Source organism: Leguminivora glycinivorella, chromosome 11 (assembly GCF_023078275.1).
Source record: "Leguminivora glycinivorella isolate SPB_JAAS2020 chromosome 11, LegGlyc_1.1, whole genome shotgun sequence".
NCBI classification, from domain to species: Eukaryota; Metazoa; Arthropoda; class Insecta; order Lepidoptera; family Tortricidae; genus Leguminivora; species Leguminivora glycinivorella.
The window spans coordinates 19773026-19800351 of record NC_062981.1 but is presented as its reverse complement, the minus strand read 5'-3'; the positions used below and the strand labels follow the sequence as shown (position 1 = coordinate 19800351).

Below are 27326 nucleotides of genomic sequence, written 5' to 3'. Positions count from 1 at the left end.
TTTTACCACATATATTAAGATAATAAACACCACATTTAAAGTCCATTTAAACCATATAAATAGTAGTAGTTAAATTATTTCTCCACAATACACGTTGACCAATTATATTCCAAGACCAATCATAAAAAAACTCTACTTTCATAGAAATAGTGTGTGACTTTACCCTATTCCTATCGTTTTCCCTACTCTAACATATCTGAAACACAGACCGTCACTTACCATAGATCTTGTGTTCAAAATATGCACAAGTGTATCCCTACCATAAGCTGTACAGTTCAGCCAGCGAAGCTGAGATAGGCAACCTATAGGCTTGTGTTCTTATCCCCCCCTCTGCTCTTGCCCGCGGGCTAGGGTAGCAGAGTGTAGATCGCCCTATCCGTGTATATATCCAGTATTCTAGGACACACCAGTACCAGCCACATGAGAGAGCCAGCTGCGATCAACTTTACTTAGATGTGGATCGATCACAACCGAAATCCCCAGCGACCAACGCCAGCATGAACCAGAACACCGAGTAAATAAATATATATATATATAGGACCCCAGCCTCAAATACTGCCGACTTCAGTGAGCAAGGATTACTCCTAATGTCTTTCGTCAATCGTGAAAGTCCTCACTTCCATCTAACAGTTGGACTCTTTGAGACCGGTGAGAAAGTACGCCTTTTGTAAGTAAATAAAGACGCCCAAGCCTCCACTTGGAACAAAAAGACCCCTAAACGCCTTATGTTTAACAGCCGCAAGGTATAAAGCGCTTAGCCGGACAACAGTCTGTCACAAACAATGATCTGGCTTATAACTTTCACAAAATAACCCCATAGAAAATTACTAAATTCAATTTTACTGACCAACTAAATAAACGAATGAAGTTTCCTTTACGTGCTATAATCTAAGCTTAGTTTTGCAAGAATTACTCCCTACAAAACCAAACACAGACTTATCTCCAAGCACCAGCCATACATCGACCCAGTCTTTGTATTGCTTGACGGCACTCAAAAAATAAAGCACAGAAAACTTCACTATACACATTAATTTAAATGTAACACTACACTATAAATAGAACACTAAAATAACCCCACAACTGACGGTAAAGCAATTCCACCACAGGTCTAAGTTCAACTGTACGACGATATTATCCCCGCACAATCAAACAGAGACACAATTTCAAAGTTTACAATCACTTAGAATAATTTCCAAGTAAAAACAAACAGAGAAATAATAGCAGAACAACTTCACTCACCAGTATAACACACGAAAGCCAGAGTCACTGTTAGTCTTGTGGATATTGTAAGAATGACGCGCGTCGGCTCGCTCCGACCCTTTTATAGATTCAAAGAGTGACAGGCGACAAAAAGGGCGACTGGCGACAAAAGGGGCGACTGGCGACAAATATGGCGACAAAAGGGGCGACTGGCGACAACTATGGCGACAAAAGGGGCGACTGGCGACAACTATGGCGACAAAAGGGGCGACTGGCGACCAATATGGCGACAAAAGGGGCGACTGGCGACAAATATGGCGACAAAAGGGGCGACTGGCGACAACTATGGCGACAAAAGGGGCGACTGGCGACAAATATGGCGACAAAAGGGGCGACTGGCGACAAATATGGCGACAAAAGGGGCGACTGGCGACAAAAGGGGCGACTGGCGACAAATATGGCGACAAAAGGGGCGACTGGCGACAACTATGGCGACAAAAGGGGCGACTGGCGACAAATATGGCGACAAAAGGGGCGACTGGCGAAAAATAACAATGGATAGCCGCTAAATTACACTCATAAGTAAAAGGTCATAACTGTTTTGTTTACTAAGTCGTACGCCTTAGGCATTAATGTCCAAGACAGCTCAGCACGTACGTTTTTGCTTCTCAATAGTAACATCTGCATGACTGCACGTGTTTTAGAGTGAAATGGAAATATCTTTTGTTGATTCCTATTACGTAATGAAACATTTTATATTGTGGTAAATATAAATATGCAAATATTACTTTATCAAAGGTTTTTAACTAGTTTTGTAAATCAAATTTGAGGTAAAATATCATTTTTGTTTTTAAATGCTACAATAAACACATCCAGAAAGTATACTACAATCATTATGAACTTTTACGACCTATAATTGAAATCAAGATATAATATTGGAACGCCACTCAGTTGACAACTGTCAGTGTCAGTATTTCATCCATGTGAACGTAGTTTGTTGATAAATATGTTTTTCCAACCTGTTTTGCATCGAATAACAGTGAATTTTATGAGTGAAGACGTGACTATACATGTGATAAAGCTTCAAAGATATTATTTGTCAAAATATCCAATGAAATCCCAAAGAAAATATGCACCAAGAAAGTTGGTCAAGGAAAAGTTGATTCGCCGTAAGTTTTATATGTAATAACGAGTCCATTTCCTCGTCATAGACGCTTGTTCTGTTACAAACTAGTACTTTAAACGTCATCAGCTGAGCCATTATTGAGTTTTCTTTAGAAAATCCTTAATAAAAGGTCGTAAGTGCCACATTAACAATCACTTCCGAACGTCATGCCGTTATCTAGAACATCAATTTAATTTAAGTCTCATACTTTTACTGTAAAACCTGCTTTTTTAAAACAAAACTGCTAAGTAAACATTATCACTATTTTTTTTTTCACAATGATTACCTCTTTTTCGACAAACTAAGACTCCCATAAGCTTCTAATAATATAAATCTCATTTAAACATGTCCACACAGTTAAAATAAACACGGCTAAGTACTTAAATCTCATTTTTTAAATTATTTTTAGGTAACAGTTTCTACTCACCCAAATGAGTAAATACGAGTTTTGAGTAAGTAGTAGTTACACGCGAATTTATTAGAATTAAACCACATATCTTAGGTTTTTTCGAGCTAAAGTACAGCAATATAAAAAAGGTAGTAATTAAATACTAAGATTATATTATTTTTTAAAAGGAGGCAACCTTGCATCGTCAGAAAAGGTACGAGTTACGCGATAGAAAGAGAGCGCACTTCTACGTGAATGTAAATTGTAGGCATTTAGCGTTGCGCGGTCGGAATTTGAACTTAATAGTATTGGATCATGAGTCGTTATTTCTTTAAACGGGTTTTTGGAGAGGGCTTTCTGTACTTGTACTAATATGTATTCTGTGCCCTGGCGCTAAACCGGGAAAACGCTAGCTTGAAGAAGACTATGTCGGTGGCAAACAAGCATACGGTCCGTCTGTTGTGTCAAACTCCTATTCTCAAGGCTATAACACTTCTCAGCAGCTTGGACAGTTCGTCCAACTTTGTCGTATACTTAGTGACACTTATTAATTAAAAGTAGCGCTAATGGATCAGGGAAAGCGGGCCAGATCCCGTGGACAGAAAAACGCGTTCCTATCTATCAAGCCTTGCATTTTATGACAGCATGCCTAGGTCAGTGTACAGTCGAGTGTAAAAATGTGGGTGTACAGTCAGCCAAAAAAGTGGTTTATCACTTTTCGACCTTATGTGTTTAAATTAGAGTCGAAAAGTGGTAAACCACTTTTTTAGCTGACCGTACATTGTGTACAAACTGTACACGTAGGTACAGTCACCACAAAATAATCAAAATATCGAAACACGTACATATGTATAGCCTGTCAACCAAATTTTGGCAGTAGCAATGTATATCAAACTAAAGTATGGTATCCCTATGAAACGAACAAAAACGAGCAATGTACGTCGAACAGCCACAGTTATTTTTTTTTTCAAGGGGCTCGCTCCTTCCTTACGAATTAGATAATGTATTAAAAAGGGACGGATATGTGCTAGTTATTTCTCTTTTTGGTAGGGTGGAGATTTCCACAGATAAGAGACAAATGACACGCGAATTTCCACCGATTTTCAAAACTAGTGTTGCTAGCCCGCGATTTTTCAAATTTGCCGCCTTTTTCTAGTGACAAGATTTGGTTGACGGTCTATAATAATACTTAATTGTGTTGCCATATTTGCGAGCATTGTGCTCACTCCTAACACTTCCTCCTCTTACGAGTATGCCCAAGATTTATTCTAGAATACCTCGCTACGCTCAGGAGTCAATTGTAGAATCCTTTGCTTCCTTCAGAATGCAATGTAAATGTACCTACTCTCGCCGTAAATATGTAATTTTGCGTGTGACACAATCTACTATTTTTAGTTTTATCACAAGAGTGTACATAAGTATAAATATTTTGAATTCATGCAGTTGCGAGTATTTTCAATGCTTGTTCACACGCAATTTGCATATAGGTGTGAATTTTGCAGCGTTCTCTTAAGGTTCAACCTTCGATTCAGGTCGACCTAAGTCGGTATCATCACAGAATACATGTGGTGTCCCAAACACAAAGAGTCCATTTGCTTATTACTAGGCTTGTGTCGTTCACGAACTATGAACTGTTAAGAATAAAATCCCATCAATGACCGAAATGAACTGAATCTTTTTGTGCTCTGAGAATCGGTCTTTGCTCATTTAGTTCAGTATAGGATCGGCGAGCGCGAGCGGTTTCGATCAAGAACGAGTGTGTGACTGCGCCGACCGAGAGCGAGAGCTACTTAGCAGAGCAACACAAAAACATCAAGGTTTCATATTAAACTTCGGTTACTTACAACCTTTCGACCCGGAATGTTCGACACTATTCGGTCCCATTCGTTCTGATCTTTCCGACCGCAGATGTCGCTGGTCTGGCTGAACTAAATGAGCAAAAGACCTAAAAGAGCGAACTAGTTCGTGGGAGCGATTGAACGAGATCGGAGCGCTCCGATCAACGAACGAAACGGCACAAGCCTACTTATTAGAATAAGGACACCTTTGCGGCTTGAACAGCACAAATAAATACGTGTAGGTACTATGCAACGCCACGGTTTCGTTTTCTTTCAACCCCTTATTTTGCCAAGAGTGGCACTGAAGCTTTAGTAGTTTCATGTGCTCTGCCTACCCCTTTACGGGATACAGGCGTGATTGTATGTATGTATGTAGGTACTATCTAGCGAATGCGTCGCTACCGAGGATTTTATTGTTAATATCCTAATATCGCAACAAATGAAAAATTTTATTGTGTATGGAGGTCTTCAATTAAAACCCTTTGTCCTGAGCGTTTTCACATTATCCGATCCAATATCGGATGGAAGGATTTCAATAGAAAAAATCCAAGATGGCGCCTGTAATGTATGGGATATCGGTCCGTCATCCGATATCGGATCGGATAATGTGAAAACGCACATAGGGCCCATTTAGACGGTACGAGAACTCGCACACGAGTTTTATTACAATGCGGTATTTGATGGCTGTGCAAAATTGTACCTATGGAACCTCAACAGCCTGCAATGTAACTAAAGTCGCATACGAGTTCGCGTGCCGTCTAAATCAGACTATCATTGAGAGAAGAAATAAAAATCAAAAACTAGATTAACTCAATTTATTAATATCGAATTTATGTATCGTTAATATCGTTATATCGATAACTAATAACTAAATACAAAATTAAAGTCCAGTATTTAGTCCACAAAAAAAACTGGAGGAGTAGCCAAGGTTTTAACCAGAAGCCGAAAACGGCAATTGAAACAAAATAAGTGAAAAATAATAATTTTGTACATAGGTACTAAAAATAATATGACTTTTCGGAGTATCTGGCGTGTTTTCTTGTCTTTTCTGGCGTTTGTTGATGATCTCTCTCTCTCTTCCAAGCTATTAATCCCACATGGTGGTGGGGTCAGCTTTCCTTGTCAGCCGCTTCCACTTCGCCCTATCCTTGACGTCGTCTTCGGACACTCTGCACTCAGCCATATCTTTTTGCACTACGTCCCTCTATCTTGTCTTCGGTTTTCCTCTCGGTCTGTCGGTCTTCGGTTTGTTGATGATATTTCTTTAAAGAGGTGCGGGTAGATTAGCGGCCAAATTTTTGATGAGTTCGTCCATGTGAATGATGTTGGAGCGCGCTTGCTGGGCGATGCGGCCTTCAGGCAGTTCCGGAGGCTCGTGTTTCAGTAATTGCACTGATTCTAGGAGAATTCGCCGTGATTCCTGCAACACAAACGTAATTTGACTTATTAAACTAGTACCCATCTGCCTACTTTTTTAGCAATTAGTCAAACTTTCTTGACTTTCGACTTTCTTGGGCATCTTGAAAAAATGAGTGAAGATTCGGTAGTCAAAAGGTCGATCAACTGGACGTATAGTTCTGTTCTTATCGTGTCGATAGAGTGGAGGAAGATCTCCATGAGCCGGTACCGCTCTGGTTCTCTAACTAAAAACCACGTAGTTATCTCTATCTATTGCATTTTCGTAGGTGCGACAGAGTCAGTTGCGCACCGTTCGCCATGGCCATGGAACGCCAACGTTTCTACTCTTGGCTAGGCCTGGAAAAACCAAAGAGGCATGCTCATGTGTTGAATCATCACTTATTTTGAGACATCGGGCAACCTAAATAGTAGCCACGGGCAACTGAAGGAATATCTTGAAAGTTAAAGTATAAGCCATACCGATACATATCCGAGCATGACACCAGGTCCGTCAGTGATGGACTTCCTCCGCCCTGTCTCAGCCACTGCGGCGTGCAGCTCGAAGAGCAGCGTGCCTCTCAGACGGACCTCCGCTGTAATAAAACAAAAACAATTAATGACAAGCTACTTCTTCTTCAGGACTTCTTCCCATCTCTATTTGGGGTCGGCTCTCCTAGTCCTTGTAGCCGGCTAGTCAGCGGAGATGTTACATCCTAAGTCTCCATAGTAGTCTTTGCTGGGTCGTCTCTGTGTTCATATTGCAGTTCTTTAGGTCTTTCTTATTACGGATATCCATGGAGTTCGAAATCCCTCCCGAAGTCTTGATTTCGATTCAAGTTCTAGCACTTTTCTGAATTCAAACCTAAATAGCTTTCATAATCCATAACATAGTTAAGTTTATTTATGATATAGGCACCAAACGAGCAGACGAGCCGCCTGATGGGAAGCAGTCATCGCCGCCAACGGATCATCACATAAATATAAATATCAGGGAGGCGACTTAATGCGTGACCCTTGAGAACTCTAAATATAACCTGCTTCTTGAAGAACCCCATGTCATAGCGCAAGGGAAATACCTCAGAAGGTAGCTCATTCCACAACTTGTACGTTCTGGGCAAGTTTGCAAAAACTATTATTACCCGGTGCCAAGGTCTCCAGCAGATCAGCTATCCCACGGCAGAGCTGAGTCTTCAGCAGCAGTCTGTCGTCAGCCACTGAAGCTAAACCTAACTCGCTTTCTTGACCAATCAGCTGAGCTAGAGCAAGAGAGACGTCTGTCAGGTAGTAGTGCCGAGGGTATAGATAGGTGCTGCAGTGGTTTATGAATCTGAAACAAGATTGTTTTCTTAATAATGTTGGCCCTTTATTTCCAGCTTTAACATTAGCGATTGGAAGCTTGGAATGGTCTATGGCCAGGACCTTGTTTGACCTTAGTTGTCTGGTACTGGTAGAGGGTTGATGGGTCCGGAGATTTGACTAGGCTTTGATTTGACTCCAAGGTGCGAGACGTGGGTGATGTCATATCCAAAGTATCCAAACTGAAATGGGATTGGGTAGGACATGTTGCCAGGCAGAGTGATGGCAGGTGGACCAAAGTATTGACAGGATGGTGGCCGCTTTCGGATGTAAAGAAGCGTCTGGCATACGTTGGCTCGTTGGGTAGACGACATTCGAAAACTGCGGGGCATCTTTGGATGAGACTAGCCTCGGACCGGGTTAAGTGGCGTAGACAAATGGAGGCCTATGCTCTACTGTGGGCGATTAAGGGCTGAAACGGGATGATGATGATTTGACTGTGTCCAAGATTGCGACGACATTAAAAATACCTTTCACAAGCATCAGCATCACCCTTCGGCATGATACTCAGCTCCCTCCCAATGTCTTGCAGCAACTGCTGCATGATGGCGTCAGAGACGGCATCCTTGCAGACTCGGCAGATCCACATCTTCTGGTCGAGGTTCCGGGTCGACGGGTCTGGAGACTTGGTCTTGTGGAGGATCGGGACGAGGAACGTCTCCGGGAGAAGGTAGCCTTTGCAGTCCCTGTGGAGAAGTAATAGTAGCTGTTTTGAAATATGATGTTTGGGCAATTTTTAATAATTAAAACTGTCTGTTTATCAAGCGCGGATCCACAGCCCTCCCCCGGCCACACCTGAAGCATAAGTTGGCAATAAAAATAATTGACCACTTAGGAAGCTCGATCCACCCTTGCTGTCCATTCTGATCTTAAAATGGACTTGATATGATACATATTCTACATTTTGAGGTACTTATTCGAAACTACTCAACATTTTATGGTCCTTCGAGCCGAATGAAATAGTAAACAATCGATAACTCCTATTTGTTACTTTACGTTGACGATGTTCGGAAAACTGCAGGTCACAACTGAATGGGACTAGCTCGGGACCGAGACAAGTGGCGCTCTAGAAGAGAGGCTTATGCGCATCATAAAGGGCTGATATTATGATGACGATGTGACTTGAGTAAAATGTAACCTCATAATCGTAATTATAGTATAAACTTATACTATAATTATACTTACTTGTACCAGTCAGTAGAGTTTACCCAACGGGTAAGTACACTCATTAGATATATAATCTTTACGACATTAGATGTATTTAATCTTTAATTGTAAACATGCCATCAGTTTGATAGCAGATCTTTGATCTCGCTGTTATCAGCTCGTCACAGATAAGATAAGTCTCTTAGGTTTGTTTTTTAGGGCGCGCTGTGCAAATTGTGTGTTACGTAGGTCGGTTGTTAAAATAACGTTGTTGTTTTGAATTTGAGGATCCTTTAGGAGGTCAATTAACTTTCCTTCTATGCGTGGTCATAGTTAATTAATCGTCTACTAAAAGCTAGGTAAGTCACCGACATAAAGTGATGATAACCGAAATAAGTCATGATTTTTGTACCTTGCCGCTTTTAATCGTTTGACAATTTCGTATGACATTTCAAACAAGACATTAGGTCGTTAATGTGACAACTAGTGACAAGGTATACAAGTCATCACTTATGCCGGTGACTGTACCCACCTACTTATGTCAAGGTTTCCCCAAACCTATCGACGTGGAATCGGCTCTAGTCGACCAAAAATCTCTCGTTAGTATGAAGACGCATACGCGTCGTCCTCGCTGAACGCATCCGTACGCATGTTTATACTAACGAGTGATTTTTGATCGGCGAAACCCGATCCCGCGCCGCGAGATCTGGTGAGACCCTTACTTAACATTTTATTTATTAAAACATGTTTACATGACCTTAAAGTATAACCGTCACGAAATTTAGATAACAAATACAAAGAGAAAAAAAAGACAAAAAAAGAGAACAACAAAAATAAAATTAAACATTTCATTTGGACGATGACGTCACAGCGTGGTTCCGTTGCGTCGTTTGCCCCGGTGTTAGATTTGGCAGGTTGCCCCGGAACCGCCGAAAAACCGCACCTTACGGCCAGAAGTAAATACAAATTATTATGGAAGTACAGACAAATAAATTCTGTTGAAATAACTTTTTTCAGTACCTAATACCTATGAGAAAATGTTCTTATTAAAACTGAGACGCAACGTAATAACTAGATTGAAGCTATAACAGGCCCTTAAGGCGGGTCTATATTAATTCGCATAACTGAATACTCCTAATATGATTTGGCATACCGTTTATTAGGCATAACGTTTAATACGCATATCATTATTTCGCATAACAGATTTCGTATAATGCTAATGCGCATAATGTAAATTGTTATAACGATGAATTGGTATAAGTATAATAAGCATAACTTTGTTTCGTAGAATGTTTAAATGGCATACAAGAAAATTATATTTTCACGACACTAACGGGTAACGGCTTACTTTTCTGTTCGAAAACAGAGCAAAATTGCATTTTATCCACAAGAGTGCAAAGTAATTTCATACAAATTATAACTTGATGTTTTAAGCTAGCTGATAGAATTTTACCTATATATAAATGATGATTTTGAATCATACATATTGAAGAAATCGATGGATTTGATTTAGTTTGATGTTTTATAGTCAGTATTTTGTTCGTGTTGGGGTGGTGAAAAATTTGGTTTTCAAACTCGGTGGCAATGTTTAACGTGCCGTACAAAGGTTAATGTGCCTTGAAACCCTCGCAACGCTCAAGATTCCACTTGGAATCTTCCGCTTGCTCGGGTATCAGTATTGGCACGTGCGATCTGCGAAAATCTGAACGATGAAATAATATTATTTAAATACTATCCATTTTCAATTTCTTTAGAAGGTACAGCGGGGCAAATCTAGACTAAAAGGCAATTGTAACTAATCCATTTTTTCCATTATTACCCTATTTCCATTATTCCATTATTACCTACATGTACCCACTGAACACGCTTACTACATAACTGGTAGACACTCTATTTTCTGAAAAACACTTATGAAAAACGAAAAAACTTAATAAGTAATGTATAAATAAAATAAAGACTCCTTAACTCAAATAATCTTTTTAACCCTTAAAATGCATGAATTTTTCTTTTAACGAGATATTAATATATGTGATAGACAATGGTTTTCTGACTCTGGGAAAAATAATAAAAAAAATATTTAAGATCGATTTTTGTACTAAAGCAGTGTTAGAGGTTAAATAGGCCAAATCTTATTTATACAAACATATCGTAATAGGTAAGATTTATTTAAAAAAATTACTACTTTTAAAAAGGCACACTATTTGTGAAACCTTTATGATAAAGTGTTTAAACAAAAACTAATTACTAACTCCGAAAAAATCAGCCTAAATCACATGCGAAAAATCGCTATCGTCCTGTTTTTTCGTACTTTTCCGCCATTTCATCTTAATTCTTAAATAATAAATAGTTAATCATTATATTATTTAATTGTATATTCAATAATAATAAATAATGAATAATAATTAAGCAATAAATGTGATTTTGGATAGCTACATATCGAGCCACGGGCCATCAAATATATGATGCATATATACATCACCATGCATTTAAGGGTTAATTTAAGATTAGCAGATAAGTTCATAAATGCATATATTTTTCTTAAAAATAAACAGTTTTTTTTAATAATGCACACATTGTAAAACATGGAAGAAATTTGGCCAGTTACATTTGCCCCCCACTCGAGATATGCCCCGCTGTACCTTACTTATCCCTATTTTTAACCCCCGACGCAAAAACGAAGGGGTGTTATAAGTTTGACGTGTCTGTCTGTCTGTGTGTGTGTCTGTCTGTGGCATCGTAGCTCCCGAACGGATGAACCGATTTCGATTTAGTTTTTTTTGTCTGAAAGCTGAGTTAGTCGGGAGTGTTCTTGTTTTCATGCTTAATAAGTGAGACAGTATAAAATTAAACACTCAAAATCGAGCGCTCGAAATTGGAAAATCAGCCCCTGATTGATCCAATCGCTTACTCCATACAGTTAGTAAGTATGGCAATTCATTTTAGGATAATTAAAGTTATACGAAATAATAGTATGCAAATTTCATTTATGCAGATTCATTGTTATGCGAAATAAGAATTATGCATTTTTAATATTATGTTTATTCAATGTTATGAACAATTATGTTATGCCAAATCTGTTATGCGAATTCAAATAATGCGAATTAATGATAGGCGAAATAGAGGGCACCCCCTTAAGGCATTATACCAAGGATGTTGGCGGCATTTCCTAGTTGCATCGCAATAACGTTGTTAACAAGTACCTACGTACATATTTGCATAGATTCTGGTATTAACAATTATGTTTACGTAGCTGCAAGTAGACGCATATTGAAAGGCAAATATACGTTTAAATTATAATTAGCCTTTTTAACTTAATTTAAATCTATTCATCATCATCCTCCTTGCGTTATCCCGGCATTTGAAACGGCTCATGGGAGCCTGGGGTCCGCTTTGACAACTAATCCCAAGATTTGGCGTAGGCTCTAGTTTTTACGAAAGCGACTGCCATCTGACCTTCCAAACCGAAGGGTAAACTAGGCCTTATTGGGATTAGTCCGGTTTTCTCACGGTACCGGTGAACTCATTGGTACGAGCCGGGGTTCGAACCCGCGACCTCCTGATTGAAAGTCGCACGCTCTTACCGCTAGGCCACCAGCGCTTCTTAAATCTATGTATTACTATTATTATAAAATTAATTATGCAAGTAATGAAAGTATAATGTATGTTATGGGCCCTATTAGGGGGTCATATCATATCCATATGGTTTGATATTTTTTTAACACACCGATAAAATTTTGTCACGTAAATTCTGCGCAGGGTGCGTAGCCGAATATGGCACAAACGCTCACGAAACGAAACGCTCGTAGATATCTATCTCTATCGCTCTTGCGTATTGGCGCGACAGAGACTACCTTTCGCGGCGTTTCGATTTCATTTCGCGTCGCAGAAATGCCATTCGGCTACGGGGCTAGAGCTAGCTTTCATCCAACTATTATCACGTGTATCGTCACGTGTTCTTTGATAAACCACAATATCGTACAGGTAATGTACACAGAGATTAATTTTCCTTCCAAGTGATGCGCAAGGTGCATTCACACCGGAGGGCGCCGTGGTGAATGACATGCATCGATCCCAGCGCGCTCCCACGAACCACAAAGAGGATGAAACGCCGGAGTGGGTTTAGTGGGTAGGGTCAAGTTTCCCCCCTCTCGCTAGGGGAGGGCAAAGAAACGGCGAGTCCCACACATCGTGCGTAACTGCATTCCCACTCCGTCAAAAAAACGGTGCATTCACACCACGGTTACTTTTGAGACCCGTAGACGGTCAGCCAAATCTTGGCCCTAAAAAACCGGCACCGCTACATTTTGAATCTAAGTGTAGGTAATGGCTCGTTGATGATTCGTCACCAACGTCAATAATACATAAGCATTTATTGCATACATGTAACATATGTAGTTTTAATTAGGTACATAATATGGACCCTGCATAGGCGCAGCGATCTTGGGCACTGGTCCCACCAAGACCAAGCGAGTAAACTATGAGCTATATCGGCTATAAAAACGAACAGAAGATAATCACTCCCGTGTAAATAAAAGAGAAGGAGGTACTAGAATGGTTTACAGCAAATAACTTGCTCCTTAATGCCAAGAAGACGAAATGTGTTAAATTCTCTTTACCCAATGTAAGGAAGACAGATACTACCATCACGCTGAATGGCGAAAACCTGGACCTTGTCGAGAATACGCTCTTTCTTGGTCTTACTTTAGATTGCAATCTGCAATGGGGTCCTCATATATCTGCCCTAGCAAAAAGGTTGAGCTCTGCCGCGTATGCCGTAAGGAGAATTAGGCAATTAACTGATGTGGAGACAGCTCGCCTAGTTTATTTCAGTTACTTTCATAGTGTTATGTCTTACGGCATATTGGCCTGGGGAAAAGCAGCAGATATTCAAACCATCTTCGTTCTCCAGAAACGGGCAATACGATCTATCTACAACATGGCGTCACGTGACTCACTGAAGGAACGCTTTAAGGAGATAGACATCCTTACAGTAGCTTCACAATACATACTAGATGTGATAATGTATACTCATAAGAATATAGAGTCCTTTAAGAAACTGTCAGATATTCATAGTTATAATACACGGAACAAACATAAGCTAGCGGTTTCCAAGTTTCGTCTACAGAAAGTGAAGAAATCGTTCCTGGGAAACTGTGTAACATTTTATAATAAGGTACCCTTAGAGGCATGGGATCTGCCCTTTACTTCATTCAAGAAGTACATAAAATGTGCACTTCTCAAAAAGGGGTACTACAAAATTGATGATTACCTGGGAGATACTACACCATGGCCGACTATCCAGGCTCAAAATCTGTCATAGTTTTGCTAGCAGTGTCCCGGGGAGACATTGTGTCATGCTTAAGGCGCTGTTGCTACTGGCTGTTTAAATTATTGATCCTTATTATTGTATAATTATAATTTGGTATATATATATATATTGACTTGTTGAGTACATACTAGTTATGTATTCTGTAGAATTAGTTGGAGATTGCTAGCTTAACAGTCTCTTGACGTGAAATTTGTATTTCATACGCATTTTTTTTTCTATTTCTAGTTCTTTTGACACTTGGAGAACCTTTACACCTCCAAATTTTTATTTTTTATTATATCCCATTAATTATAATTGACTGTGGGGACCTTTTACATCTCCCAAGATCTTGTTTTCAATTAAGTCAATTTAAACTATGTAACATACAAGCACGGAATGTTGTGTCTTACATCTAGGTATACCGTATTCACTTATTATTGGAATATTTAATACAGCCCGGACAGCTTGAACATGTCATGCTCGCTAAAAAGTCTTTGCTTACGGTGACGTCGTTGATCGGGTCGCCACCTTCCCGAATGAAGGTTGAGGGAGGCGATGGCTGAGATGCGCGCCATATTCGTGAACGGGTGCTGTTTGTGAAGACCGGTCTGTTTCAGCTAATAGGGGCTATCTTATACTATTAAACGAGCAATTCTTGTATATTTATTTATTTATTTATTTATTTATTTATATATTTATTTATATATACCGACGATCTCGGAAACCGCTCTAACGATTTCGCTGAAATTTGTTTTGTGGGGGTTTTCGGGGGTGAAAAATCGATCTAGCGTAGCCTTAGATCCCGGAAAACGCGAATTTTCGAGTTTTCATGAGTTTTTCTTTCGCATTTGTAAACGTAAAATATGGTCCTTAATTTCGCCGCGCGCGCATCGATTCCGCTTAGCTCAGTCGCACGAGGTCGGTCTAATGTACGCAGATAGATCGTAGGTGTCAGGGTTTCGAATCCCGGCCAGAAATTAAGTTTTTGTTTTTTGTCTTTTTTTTTTGTTTTTGTATTTATAAGAGTTTTTTTTTATCTAAAGACGTGATATATTAAAATAGAACCGAGCGAAGCTCGGTCGCCCAGATATTGCTATTCTATGTAACATTAATTTTGAATGAGATTACGTTGAGGCACTCTGTTCGGTCCTTGTTTGTTTATTTTTCTTTCTGACTCTTGGAGACCATATACATCTCCAAGGAAAAAAGTAGATTAAGTATACATATATTTTTTTTTTCCTTTGCTTAAGACAACAAGAGTCTTTTACAACTCTAAAGTTATTTTAGTTATTCGGTTTTTTTCTTCATGTATAATTTTTTTTAGATGTACTTTGACACTTAGAGACTCTATACATCTCTAACATCTCTTATTAATAATCATAATAGCTTTGTACTTTGTATAATTTCTTGTGTTAATATTTTTTTTTATGAATACTTTTGCTTATTAAATTGTATCTTGTTTTTTTTTAATGCATGTTAAATATAAGATGTAATGTTTTGAAAAGAAGTGGCCCGCCGAGTTTCTTGCCGGTCCCATAGTGGATACCCTCCTCCAACTGAGGGGGGACTGAAATCTTCTCGAGGCTGAGGCGTAGGGTTAGAGCCGGCGTAGTTTTATTTGACGTTCATAAGCGCATTGTAATATGCCTACTTGGAAAATAAATATTTCATTTCATTTTATTTCATTTCATTTCATTTCATTTCATTTCATTTCAGAGCGAGCGATTTGTAGCTCATAGCTCGGCTACGAACTATAACTCGCTCGCGCTATCATCGCGTCTCTTTTATTTACCGGGAGCGACTATCTTTTGTTCGTTTTTATAGCCGATAGCTCAAATACTCGCTCTTGGTGGGACCAGTGCCTATACATAGGTCCTTAACTACTACTAGAAAGTCACGCGCTGTATGAAGAAAATTGGCGCGTGAGCCGTACATTTTTCAAATTTGCCGCCTTTTTAACCGCCTTCCAAATCTCAAAGGAAGGGGTTCTCAATTCGTCTGTATTTTTTTTTTTTAATGTTTGTTCCTCGATATCTCCGTCGTTACTGGACCGATTTTGAAAATTTTTTTTTAATTGAATGTATATGCATACAGATTGGTCCCATTTTTCTCAGAACCCAGTTCTGGTGGTGGGATCCTGGAGAAATCGAGGGAACTCCTCAAATCTGAAAGGCATACATATGGTGATTTTTGTGTTTTTAAAGGAACAGCATGCATTTACGTACGGAACAGTGACATTTGGTGCAGTGGAACTCCTGATGATGGTCAGAATGGAACTCCTCAAATCTGAACGGCACACTTATAGTGACTTTGGTATTTTTATAAGAACAGCATGCACTTACGTCCAGAACAGTGACATTTGGTGCAGTGGAACTGCTAATGATGGTCAGAACGGAACTCCTCAAATCTGAACGGCACACTTATAGTGACTTTGGTATTTTTATAAGAACAGCATGCACTTACGTCCAGAACAGTGACATTTGGTGCAGTGGAACTGCTGATGAAGAGTGAGCCGCCCCTGGTTAGAGTTCCATTCTGATAATCATTCTCATCTGTAAGTACTTCAGAATCATCCAAATTTCAAAATTGGTTCAGAAATGACGGAGATATCGAATAACAAACATTAAAAAATATACAGACGAATTGATAACATAATCCAACATTTGAAAGTATTTATCACCAGAACCCCAAAGGAAGGCGGTTTTTTTTTTCTTAAAAATTATTTAGTGGCAAGACTAGATTGGCCGTCTATATGAAGCACATAATATGTAGTAGATATTTCTCAAACTTTATGGGTATATAATCAGGTGTAAAATCATTACAACTTTCACAACTTTGCGAGATTTGGCGGCGACTTTAGGTTATAAATATTTGGAGATGACACAGTCATGAATGATCCACCCGTCGGGTTCGAAAAAGTTTTGCTTCGCAAAAGTTTCAAACATAATTGCGATGTGAACAAACCTCAAGAATAAGATAAAATAATTGCAGCGGAAATCAGACGTTTGTTTAGAATTTTGCATGGAAAATTAATAGCGCGTTTCTTTAGAAATTTGTTATCTTATACAATAATCGTGATGGACGTGAAAGCAAATTTGGCAGACAGTACTTTTTATCATTTAGCAAATAAAGTTTTATTTTTGGCAACATCGAGACACGAATAAAACGATTACCTACCTAAACTATAGAATAATATTTTTCTTAAGTCTACTTTGTGTTACAAGAGATAAAAATGAATCAGTAAATTACCTATTTATTAAAATATCTTATGATGTCAATGTACCTTCACATAGTTACCTATGGAGTTTAAGGTTCCAGAAAGTATAACTACGTAATTTGGAGAAATTCTCAAAAAAATACCTGATGAGTTTCAGCCACCATATAACAATAAAGGCTGTTATTTGGTTTCCGATATCTAAGACCACCATGCTTCTCTGCCCAAAGCTGTTTTCGTCCAGTCTGCGACACAAAGCTCTTTCGCTGAGGTCTTTTTCAACTTCCATCACCAAAACATCATCTTCAGTTCTTCCCTGGATGCTGAGGATCGTAACCTTCTATTCTGTTTTTTTTTTAAATGTATATAAACTGGCTAGTGATTGACCTTATGGCCGCTGTACACGTGTGGCCAACGGTTCCACCAACCCTTGGTGGCCAAGATAAGAGCCGCTGTTTACACATTGGCGAACCAATCACTTGGCATTGGCTCTTCATGAAAGATGGACGTGGGATGAAAAAGGCTAGGAAATTCTAAGTCATTGACGTTGTCAGCAAAATTTTATTAAAAAATAATAACCCCGTAGTAAAATAAAATTATTTGAATTATTAACAATTTTTTGTATATTTTGATAAGCACATTTATCTTTTTTAGGCAATACATTAAACATTTGCAAGGTTATTATATTTCCTAAAATCAACACTATTATTGGCATAGATAAACTTATTATTTTCGTAAATATTTCACTACTGTCCTCTCTGACGGCTGACGACAAACTAAATGAAGCGCCAACGTGTAAACGCAGTTGGCCATTGGCGCCAAGATCCTTTGATGTGTGGATAAAAAACCGACACCAATCGGTTGGCCGGCCAGCGCTAGCGCCAACTGCCAACTTACGGCCAAGTAGCCCTCTACACGCTTGGCCAAGGGGGTTGTTGGAACCGTTGGCCATATGTGTACACCGGCCATTAGTCGCACCGCACCTGATGGATAGTGACGACAACGGAAAAAAGAGGCAAACCTCTTCGTGCGACTGAAAGGTACCTAGGTATTCTATTGAAGATCAGGTTCCTCCACAGACTTCTGCTCCTCGCTAAGTGCATGCCCATGGAACATCGACACCACTTTGTAGGAGGGGCCGAAGGTGTCTTACTAATTGCGTCCGTCATTATTATTTTCCAAAGACATAATGTAACTCCGTATAGACGGATAAAGTCTAAGAAAAAAATGTACCTCAAAGCCTTAGAGATAACCTAACCTAACCACAAAATTAAAATTTTGAAAAAACCCCCGACTGCGACATAGTGGACCGATTTAAATAAAACATGGCTATGAACACTTCCGACTAACTCAGCTTTCAGACAAAAAAAAACTAAATCTAAATCAGTTCATCCGTTCGGGAGCTACAATGCCACAGACAGACACACACACACAGACAGACACGGTGGGGCCGTGGGCTAGATGGCGTTATACCTTTGGGGAACGCTCGTCTAGATGGCGCATATTTGACATTTTAACACATATCAAAGAGGATAGAGTATTATAGAGAGTTACTGTCGAAATAAAATGTGTAATCACCGTGCATCGACTGCCATCTCTTGACACTGGCTTAAAACTTTTGAACCTCAGTTTTGACAATTTGGCCCATATTCCTGGTTTGATATGTGTTAAAATGTCAAATATTAATATTAGCGCCATCTAGCTGAGCGTACCTCAAAGGTGTAACGCCATCTAGGCCACCGTACCTTTTTCTGTATGGTACTGAGGTACGTTTTTTTCTTAGACTTTATCTGTCTAGATGGAGTTATATATGTCTTTGCATATATCAAGCTAACAATATGGGCCAAATTGTCAAAACTGAGGTTCATAAGTTTTAAGCCTGTGTCGAGAGATGGCAGTCTATGCACTGTGATTACACATTTTACTTTTACAGCAACTCTCTGTAATACTCGATCCTCTTTATTATTTTCTTAGGCTTACCGGCGGTGACGTAAGAGGTAACCTTAAGAAGAGATAATTTCAATAAGACTTACTTCTTTTTACATTTAATCGCGCTGTAGTTAGTCCCCAGCTCCGTGGGGTCCGCGCACCGCGCGCAAGCACATTCGAAGAACTTGGAGTCGGCGAGGTGGTGCCGCCGGGCTTCGGTGCCCCACAGCGGGTCGGTGTAGCAAACCGTGATGTGGCTGCCGGAGGGGATGTCTTGGCCGGCGCAGAGGACCTACGGAGTTAGAGGTGTTCTTTACTCTTACCTTTTGACTATTGAATAATAAGACGATTAAAGGACCAAAAGGGTGTTCAGTGTTTATGATAGTTTGTGTTCAGGTGATTAGAAAAAAAATGACGAACGTTTTGAACGACGATGATAAATAAGATCTTCAGTACCTAAATTGCTGCACTCATCATCATAGTAATTATACCGAAATAAAATACTGTCGTGGAAAAAAGAGGATTCTTTAAGCCAAAGCAACAAACAGTAATGTAATGGTTCTAGGTTAGTGTTCTTAATATTTATGCACAAATGTTTTGTTATTTTACCATGTAACCACATGTTATTTCAGAGTTTAAACAAAAAACTTACAATCTGTCCATCAGAAGTGAAACTCTTATTGCAGTTGGCGCGGCAGTTATGCTCCACCATGGAGATACGATCGAAGACGGACACATACTCCGGCTCCAGTAATGGGACTTCGTGGCCGTTTATCTAAAAATGAGATCAAAGAGTTAAAGCACAGGAGTTGAAGAGCCAGCAGTGAGTATCCGTGGAAACAATGTATAGTTGCAACCTTTGAAATAACACTTCCTGTTACAAATCTACAAGAACCTAATTTGACTAGGTATATTTTTAAAAAATTGCATTCACTTAACTCGCTCACTTAACTCATTTGATCATTTCACGTGGAAATTATTATTAGATAGAGACAGAAGAGAAGTTTAATATTAAAGAGATCCTGGTACGGGTCAAGCCTTAGCCCGTTTTCACATTATCCGATCCGATATCGGATGTCGGAAGGATTTCAATGGAGAAAATCAAAGATGGCGCCGGTAATATATACGATATCGGTCCTACATCCGATATCGGATCGGATAATGTGACAGCATTCTCTATGTTCGGTGATCGCTCTTCCATTTTACTGTGACAGAGACAGTAGCGAAGACGGAGCGCGAAGAAAATTGTCTACGCGATTTCGGGTCGGGAAGGCAGAATCCACGCCCTGTAGCCGAATGGCATTTCTCCGACGCGAAACGAAAACGAAACGCCGCGAAAGGTAGTCCGGCTCTGTCGCGCCAATACGCACGAGCGATAGAGATAGATATCTACGAGAGTTTCGTGTCGGGAGCGTTTCGTGAGCGTTTGTGCCATTCGGATACGTACCCAAATCTGCCGTTCTAGCGTAAGTATCAGTCATTTTTAAGTTACCTACCTGTAAAATCCCGCAGCACTTCATAATCTCCTCCTCACTGAACACTCCCTCCAGCTTGAAGAACTTCCAGATAAACTCGGCGATCATCTTCCTGTCATTCTGCCACTTGTCAGTCCCGCGGCGGTCTTCGCTGTGGGACTCTAATGCCTGCAGCGTCTCCCAGAGTTTGACGTCGTGGTCGCGTTGGTAAAGGCACCGGAGGACCGTTATGCATTGGTAGTTTGGGTGTGGTACGCCGAATGCTGAGGATGGTATGGATACCTGAAATGATACACCGCCTTACAGAAGACCGCAGCCAAATAGCACTAGACCCTACTCATAGTGTTGTGTTCCTGCCGGTGAGTAAGGCTGCCAGAGCTCAACGAGGGTGCGGTGTGCTGATGACGGAAAGATCTACGGAACTAATTTGTTCCATCTATTGTCCTTTGAGTCGTCGGAACCCGAACCCTCCTTGGAACTTGTACGCTCCTTTTTGCTTTGTTCTTAACACAAGTACTTACAAGTTTCTAATGGGTTGGCAACGCGCATGTGACACTCCTTGAGTTGTAGGCGTCCATAGGTTACGGTGGCCGCTTTCCATCGGGCGGACCGTATGATTGTTTGCCACCGACGTGGTATAAAAAAAATATAATTCGAAATAAGGGTTAAGAAAGAAGAATACAGATTGCAGAATTGGACTTAAAGTGACACTATACTTAGCAGGAAGTTTAAGGAATGTGACCTTTTGAAGAAGGAATGCTAGACATAGACAGTGTAACAGGACTTTTTCCAAATGAAGATTCGTAGAATAGATCGAATCTATCGCAATATTAATGACAAGCTCTTGAGGGTTTAAACATAATCCTGTTTAGATTAATTTTGTTTTAGTTTACCTTCTCTCCTCTCTTTTCGGTGTAATGACACTCTGGCGTGTGTTCGTCTCGCATGGTGCAGTCTTGAGAGCAGAATGGCCACCCACATAACTCGCAGTCCACGGTCTTCCCAGCTTCCAGTTGCTTGTAGCAGCCTAGGCATACGGGCGGCGTGACCTGCAATAGTACATTTATACAGTGTAAATTGGCATGCCCATGTACTTTCAGCAGTCCAAATACAAACAGAGATAAATGAAACTTTCATACAAAGTTTGAGTGATCAAGGGCATTTACATCACCACAACATCAGACAATCTTCCAGGCTACGGCTACTGATGCTCTGACTCATGTCGTCATGTAGACTTGTTGTCAAAGGTTTTGCAACTAAAAAACTTACTTGCGAAGGTCCAGTGGTGAAAGCCGTGAGAGGTTTTGTCGCTTTCAGGAACCTTTCAATTTTTTCGTCCTCTTTAACTCTGGCAGGAGTACATTGGTGCTTATTCTGCTTGCAATGCTGCTTCTGATTCTCTTATTTAAGGACTATAGCTTTCATGAGAAAGGTACTTACTTGTGAGGGTCCAGTGATTAGTGGCTTTTCCTTCACCACAACATCTCCAGGCTTGATATCTCTCGTCGCCTCCAGGAACCTTCCAACTTTTTCATCCTCTTTCACCCTGACGGGAGTACATTGGTGCTTATGTTGCTTCCAGTGCTGTTTCTGATGCTCTCGAGAGCAGTAGTGGACTTCTTGGCAGCCGGAGCATTTTTGGGAGGACGGGGCCAGACAGACGTAGCAGGAGCCGAGGGATTTCATTGTGATCTGAAACGTGAAGGTACTTGTTGAAACGGATACGAAGGATTAAGGAAGTTATAAAGGTTTTCAGTTCAGAAAAATAGGAAAGAAAAGTAATATTGCTATTAAAAAATACTAGGCGTTCGGAGATTTTCATGAAGTAGATACTGTTCGCTATGGTTATAGAAAAAAAACTGCACGGAAAAAAAATATTTTAACAATACTACCAGAACGTTTAGTAAAATAGATTTATCGTAACTGATACTACAATCTCGTAATAAAAACAACTGTATTGTTACGTTTACTATATTTTGAATTCAATAGAACTAAGCAAACATTAATATGCACTAAACAGTTCTGTTTAAATTACATATACGAGAACTCTAGTTTTATTTACAACTAATAGAATAAAGGTTACGATAATTCTATTAACAAGAAGCTTCTTGTAATGCCAAAAAAATAAAAATTATCTTTACAATCTTAATCTTAGCGGTTACTATCACAGTATACTTCCTGTAACTTTTTTATACGTTGCCATTACTTTGTAGTTCTCGTAAAGAAATAAAAAGAATATTCTTGTAATGTAAACTCAACGAAAAGTTATATTTAAAAATATTAAGTTTGTATAAATATGTACGCATCGCTGTCAACTCTATTATTTGTATCGTAGCGAATGCTCTTGTAAATAATGACAATAATATTCTCGTATTGTATACTGGTGAACAAATAGTTCTGTTGAAAAAGTATTTAGTTAGTATAAATATGTGTTTCGTTTTTGTAACGAAACGCCATGTTTAAGTACCATTGTATATCTTAGTGAATGCTATAGCAGTATAGTTGATTTTACTTTGCGCCTCTTGTAAAAAATAACAATGATATTCTCGTAATATACACCGAAAAATAATTGTTATAACAAAAATATTGTCCGCATAAATAAATGTTTTGCTTGTGTAACGAAACGCAATGTTTTGCGGCGTGGTCGGCGGCCATTTACGTGTCATGAGAGATCACGCGTGGACGCGGATCGCAATAGGTTATATTATTTATCGTTAAACGTACTCACTACGTATTATCCATTCGTTTGGTAGTTTCCATTTTAGGAAATGGATGAAGAGGTGCAAAAACTCTTGCAAGGATGGGAGATGGCAGAGTTGGCAAAAGCAGGTGAGTCACATACCGTACATCATGTAGAACTTAGTAGATAATTAGAATGCTGAGTAAAAAGGCATTTAATGTTGTATTCATTTTACATTGCATACAAATTCATACGACATTACGTGGGCAAAATCTAAATACTGAACTAATAAGGACTGTCCACGATAAAAAGTGGTCATACATAACATGATAAATCTTTCTTCCTGAATGCACATTTTGAAGCAATATTATATTTTGATAAATCTGTATACATAAAACTATATAATAATTAAAGCTATTCCTTATAATGCTTTAGTGTGTCTGAGGTTTCGCCGAATGTATACCATCAAGCATTTCATTTCTTGTACAGTGTTTTTTAACAAACTTCACACGCTTCCTGGCACAATTTTATAAATACTTATATTTTTATAAGCTGTTTTACACACATTAGAATGACATCTTAGCAGACAAAAAATACTTTTTGAAACTCATTTCGACTTTTGGTAGTCAGGAAGACTTTCTACTCCAAGCACTGACAGTTGTTTTTGTATGGAGAGCCAAAAAGTGTCAAAAATTCGAATTCAGCAAAGTTAGAAAATCTCAGTACTTTCTTAATCTGATTACAATCAGAAAAATTATTACTATCGTAAAATCAGTATGTAATAGGGTATATTTTGGCTATTATAATTAAACATTAAAAAAATATTTTGTCATTAAAACTGTTGTACTTAAAGACTGCAAGAAGACACTGTACAAAAAAATATTGTTATCATGAGATACATACTGCTAAAATTCATAGGCCACCTAAAGTTTATAATTTGTTTGTATTTTTATACTGTAGTTTAATATCTACAAATTATTTGACAAACATGCTGCTTATAAATTCTCATTATTCTCAAGATTTACCATGTTATATATGACCACTTTTTATCGTGGACAGTCTTTATATATATCTGAAGTGGACGTAGAATATTACTTAATGTAAAATTTATTCATAGAAATTTTAATGTCTTTTTCAGATGATTTACAATGGTTGCAAGTTTCCTGTGACCCATGCCATACTGTGGAACAAAAGTGGAAAAATTCTGCAAAATATAAATTTTGGACGAAATGAAGGACGGTTCTATTAACACTGACGAATATATGAACAAAGTCTTGCACTAAGGATCGTTGAAATATATTTTTTAACAAATTATATAATTATTTTATTTACTTTCAGATTCACCAATTTTCACCGCTCATAGCATCCATTCCATATGCTGGGTGACCCAGGTTTCCGGATCCCAGTTTCAACTCTAGGCTTCTGTCTCTTGGAACTGGTCCTAGCAACCTGCATTTTTATCGGTAGGTACCTATGAATTTGTGTGTGCACTGTATAGAAAACTAACATTTCTTGTAAATGTAAGAAAAGGTTTGTTGTCTATACAAGGTGGTACAGTAGGATTAAAGGCTGAGCCACGCCAGATACGTGTACGTAGACGTGCGCGTAGCGTACGCGGTGTAAATGACGAATCCTCATTAGAGATTACACCGCTTGTGTGACGTGTTTCCCGTGTGTGTCTAGCGGTGTATCATCCATCTCTTTTGAAGATTCGTACTTTACAGCGCGCACGCCACGCACACGTCTACGTACACGTATCTGGCGTGGCTCGGCCTTTAATCCTACTGAACCACCTTGTATAGACAACAAACCTTTTTTTACATTTACAAGAAATGTTAGTTGTCTATACAGTGCACAGACAAATTCATAGGTACCGATAAAAATATAACACGTTAACGCAATTGTATATTTATTAGAGAGTACCATAAATGCAGTTGCTGTAACTAACTTTCTTGTTCTATCAACCATTTAATGAAGTTTACATAAATGAAGAGAATGTAATATATATCAGATGACTTGTATTCTTAACGATACCTATTATTGGCCTAACTAAAGTTTTATAACCTTTACAAGAATTTCTTGTGGAGTTTACATTATTTTGTTTATTTAGACACTCCATTTGTTATAAATACTGAATAATCTAGTAATACACACAATTTGACTGTGTGACCCTTACAATATTTTTATTTTATGATACGTAATGTATATATTACCTTTACAAGAATATATTGTCAAGGTCACATTTCATTTATTAAGCTCTGCAAGAAAATATTATTTATTTGTACGGTCCACGTGTTATGATTACTAAATATTCTAGTAATACACGCTATTTTAATGTGTAGCAATTGCAAGATAACTAGTTCACTAAGCTCAACGCATTTAAACAGACTAGTTTAGTTATTTATACTATGTGAACAATTGTCCCAGAATTTACTAGATTTTCTCGTTCAGATTACACTATTCAGGTATCATGGACGAGACTTTTTTCTCCGTGTGGCTTTTAACAAATTAATTGAACTAAGTACTAATGTACATACATGAAACTCTAAGTTATTTCTTATTGCCTAAAAATTCAAGATCCGCCTTATTTTTTCTATCAACAGATTATCAAAACTGGTTCGGCAAAAAATTATAGATACACATTTCACTTTTCTTTTTAACACGTTAATAAAATACATAATTCTGCATACATCTGAGCATACCTTAGTTCAAGAATCCGGTACACAAGGAAAGCTACGCGACACGTGCGCACGCGCCGGGAGACTGCACGCGATGACGAAAATAGCGCGCCGCTGAAACTCCTGAACTTACTCGAAGAAATTTGAGGCCGGCGTTAAGGGTGTGCTACACGGCACGATTTGCTGTGGGGAATCGAGTGTATTGGGGTAGAACCAATTCTCTTCAATATTGTCTGTCAACTGCCAATGTCTTTTTTGCACTGCGAATTGCGGTCTCTGTCGTTCTCGCGCTTTGGGAGGAAAGCAAAGGCTTGCTTGGTTATCAAAGTACTGGAGAATACGAGTACCTAACTTCAGCTACTGACTAAATGCAGTCAGCTAAAATTTTTATAAGGAATTAAAAGGAAAGAACAGGATAATATAAACGTAGGGTTCCTGAAAGTACGTAAATCATTAATTAAAATGTGGGCTTTCAATCTCCACAAGCAGTTCCAGGACATTGAAGACGGAGGCACAGTAAATAGTAGCCCGTCATGGGACCGGAAAAAAGGCCGGGAAATCTGTACACCGCGTAACAGAGTTACTTCGCTCAGTTTTCCGGGAGATGTCGCTGTTTCATGAGCTTTGTTGTTTTTATTTTCCTACATAACAATGTTTACCATTGGCATCACATTAGTATTTAATATTGTAGTAAATTGCTTACTGACAATATTCTTTACTTACTAATCAAATTTTGATACTACGAGTAGAACGTTCTAGAGCATTGTATAAAGAATTACTTAGTTATACAGTTTGCTATTTTTGGATCATATTGTTTGTTTTTAGGTTACTCACCTCAGTGAGTTCTTGACAGTTCTCGATCAGTATGGATCATCTTCGCCGCCATTCGTCTTCACGTGGTCTTCATCGCCTATATACGTAGGGAGCATAGGTGTTGTTGGTCTGCCATCTAGTGACTGGGCACGTAAACAATAGCCATAGCCAATCGATAGCTCTCCGTAGCGAATACAAAGCAAAAATCAAACGCTTCAAACCAGGTGGTGTCCTCTATGTTTCAGGCAGTTCTATGTATTTCGCATAGTAGGTCTACCATCTATCTGGTCGTTTTATATTAATAGTTCATCAGTAAGGAGTATAGCTTCCGCACTTACTTACTAGATGCCGTTAGCGGTATCAAAGACTATTGTAAGATGCAAGATGTAGAAAGTGATATTCTGCTTGTTCAAATGCTTGTTCAATATGAATTGCGTCTCATTCTCTCATCAAGCGAAATGTGAGACGCAAATACGTATTAAACCAAAATATAGGACAGATGCATTACTATCCTGAGAGAATTTCATGTCTTGTATTTACCAAAGACATATTATGTGCCTAACGCCGTATAGACGGAGAAAGTCTAAGAAAAAAACGTACCTACCTCAAAGCCACAGAGAAAAAGGCACAGTGGCCTAGATGGCGTTACACCTTTGGGGAACGCTCGACTAGATGACACTCATATTAATATTTGATATTTTAACACATATCAAGCTAACAATATGGGCCAAATTGTCA

The 27326-nt window shown here is 38.9% G+C and overlaps 1 protein-coding gene across 3 annotated transcripts; it reads right to left on the bottom strand.

Moving 5' to 3' along the window:
* Nucleotides 1–5426: 5426 nt before the first annotated feature.
* On the bottom strand, nt 5427–26629 carry LOC125231423 (SET domain-containing protein SmydA-8). 3 transcript variants are annotated; one of them, XM_048136874.1, is made up of 11 exons: nt 25800–25953; nt 21858–22109; nt 21311–21466; nt 20439–20699; nt 19595–19717; nt 19047–19234; nt 7816–8031; nt 7129–7316; nt 6470–6582; nt 5850–6011; nt 5427–5657 (listed from the first exon to the last, which is right to left on the bottom strand). In XM_048136874.1, the coding sequence occupies exons 2-10, from the start codon at nt 22101–22103 to the stop codon at nt 5856–5858; spliced, it is 1647 nt and encodes a 548-aa protein (XP_047992831.1). In that variant the 5' UTR covers nt 22104–22109; nt 25800–25953; the 3' UTR covers nt 5427–5657; nt 5850–5855. The 3 variants fall into 3 exon arrangements, with proteins under 3 accessions (XP_047992831.1, XP_047992832.1, XP_047992830.1); XM_048136875.1 differs by lacking the exon at nt 25800–25953 and adding an exon at nt 26610–26629 and having other exon boundaries at nt 5427–6011; XM_048136873.1 differs by having other exon boundaries at nt 5427–6011.
* Between the last annotated feature and the right edge of the window lie 697 nt (nt 26630–27326).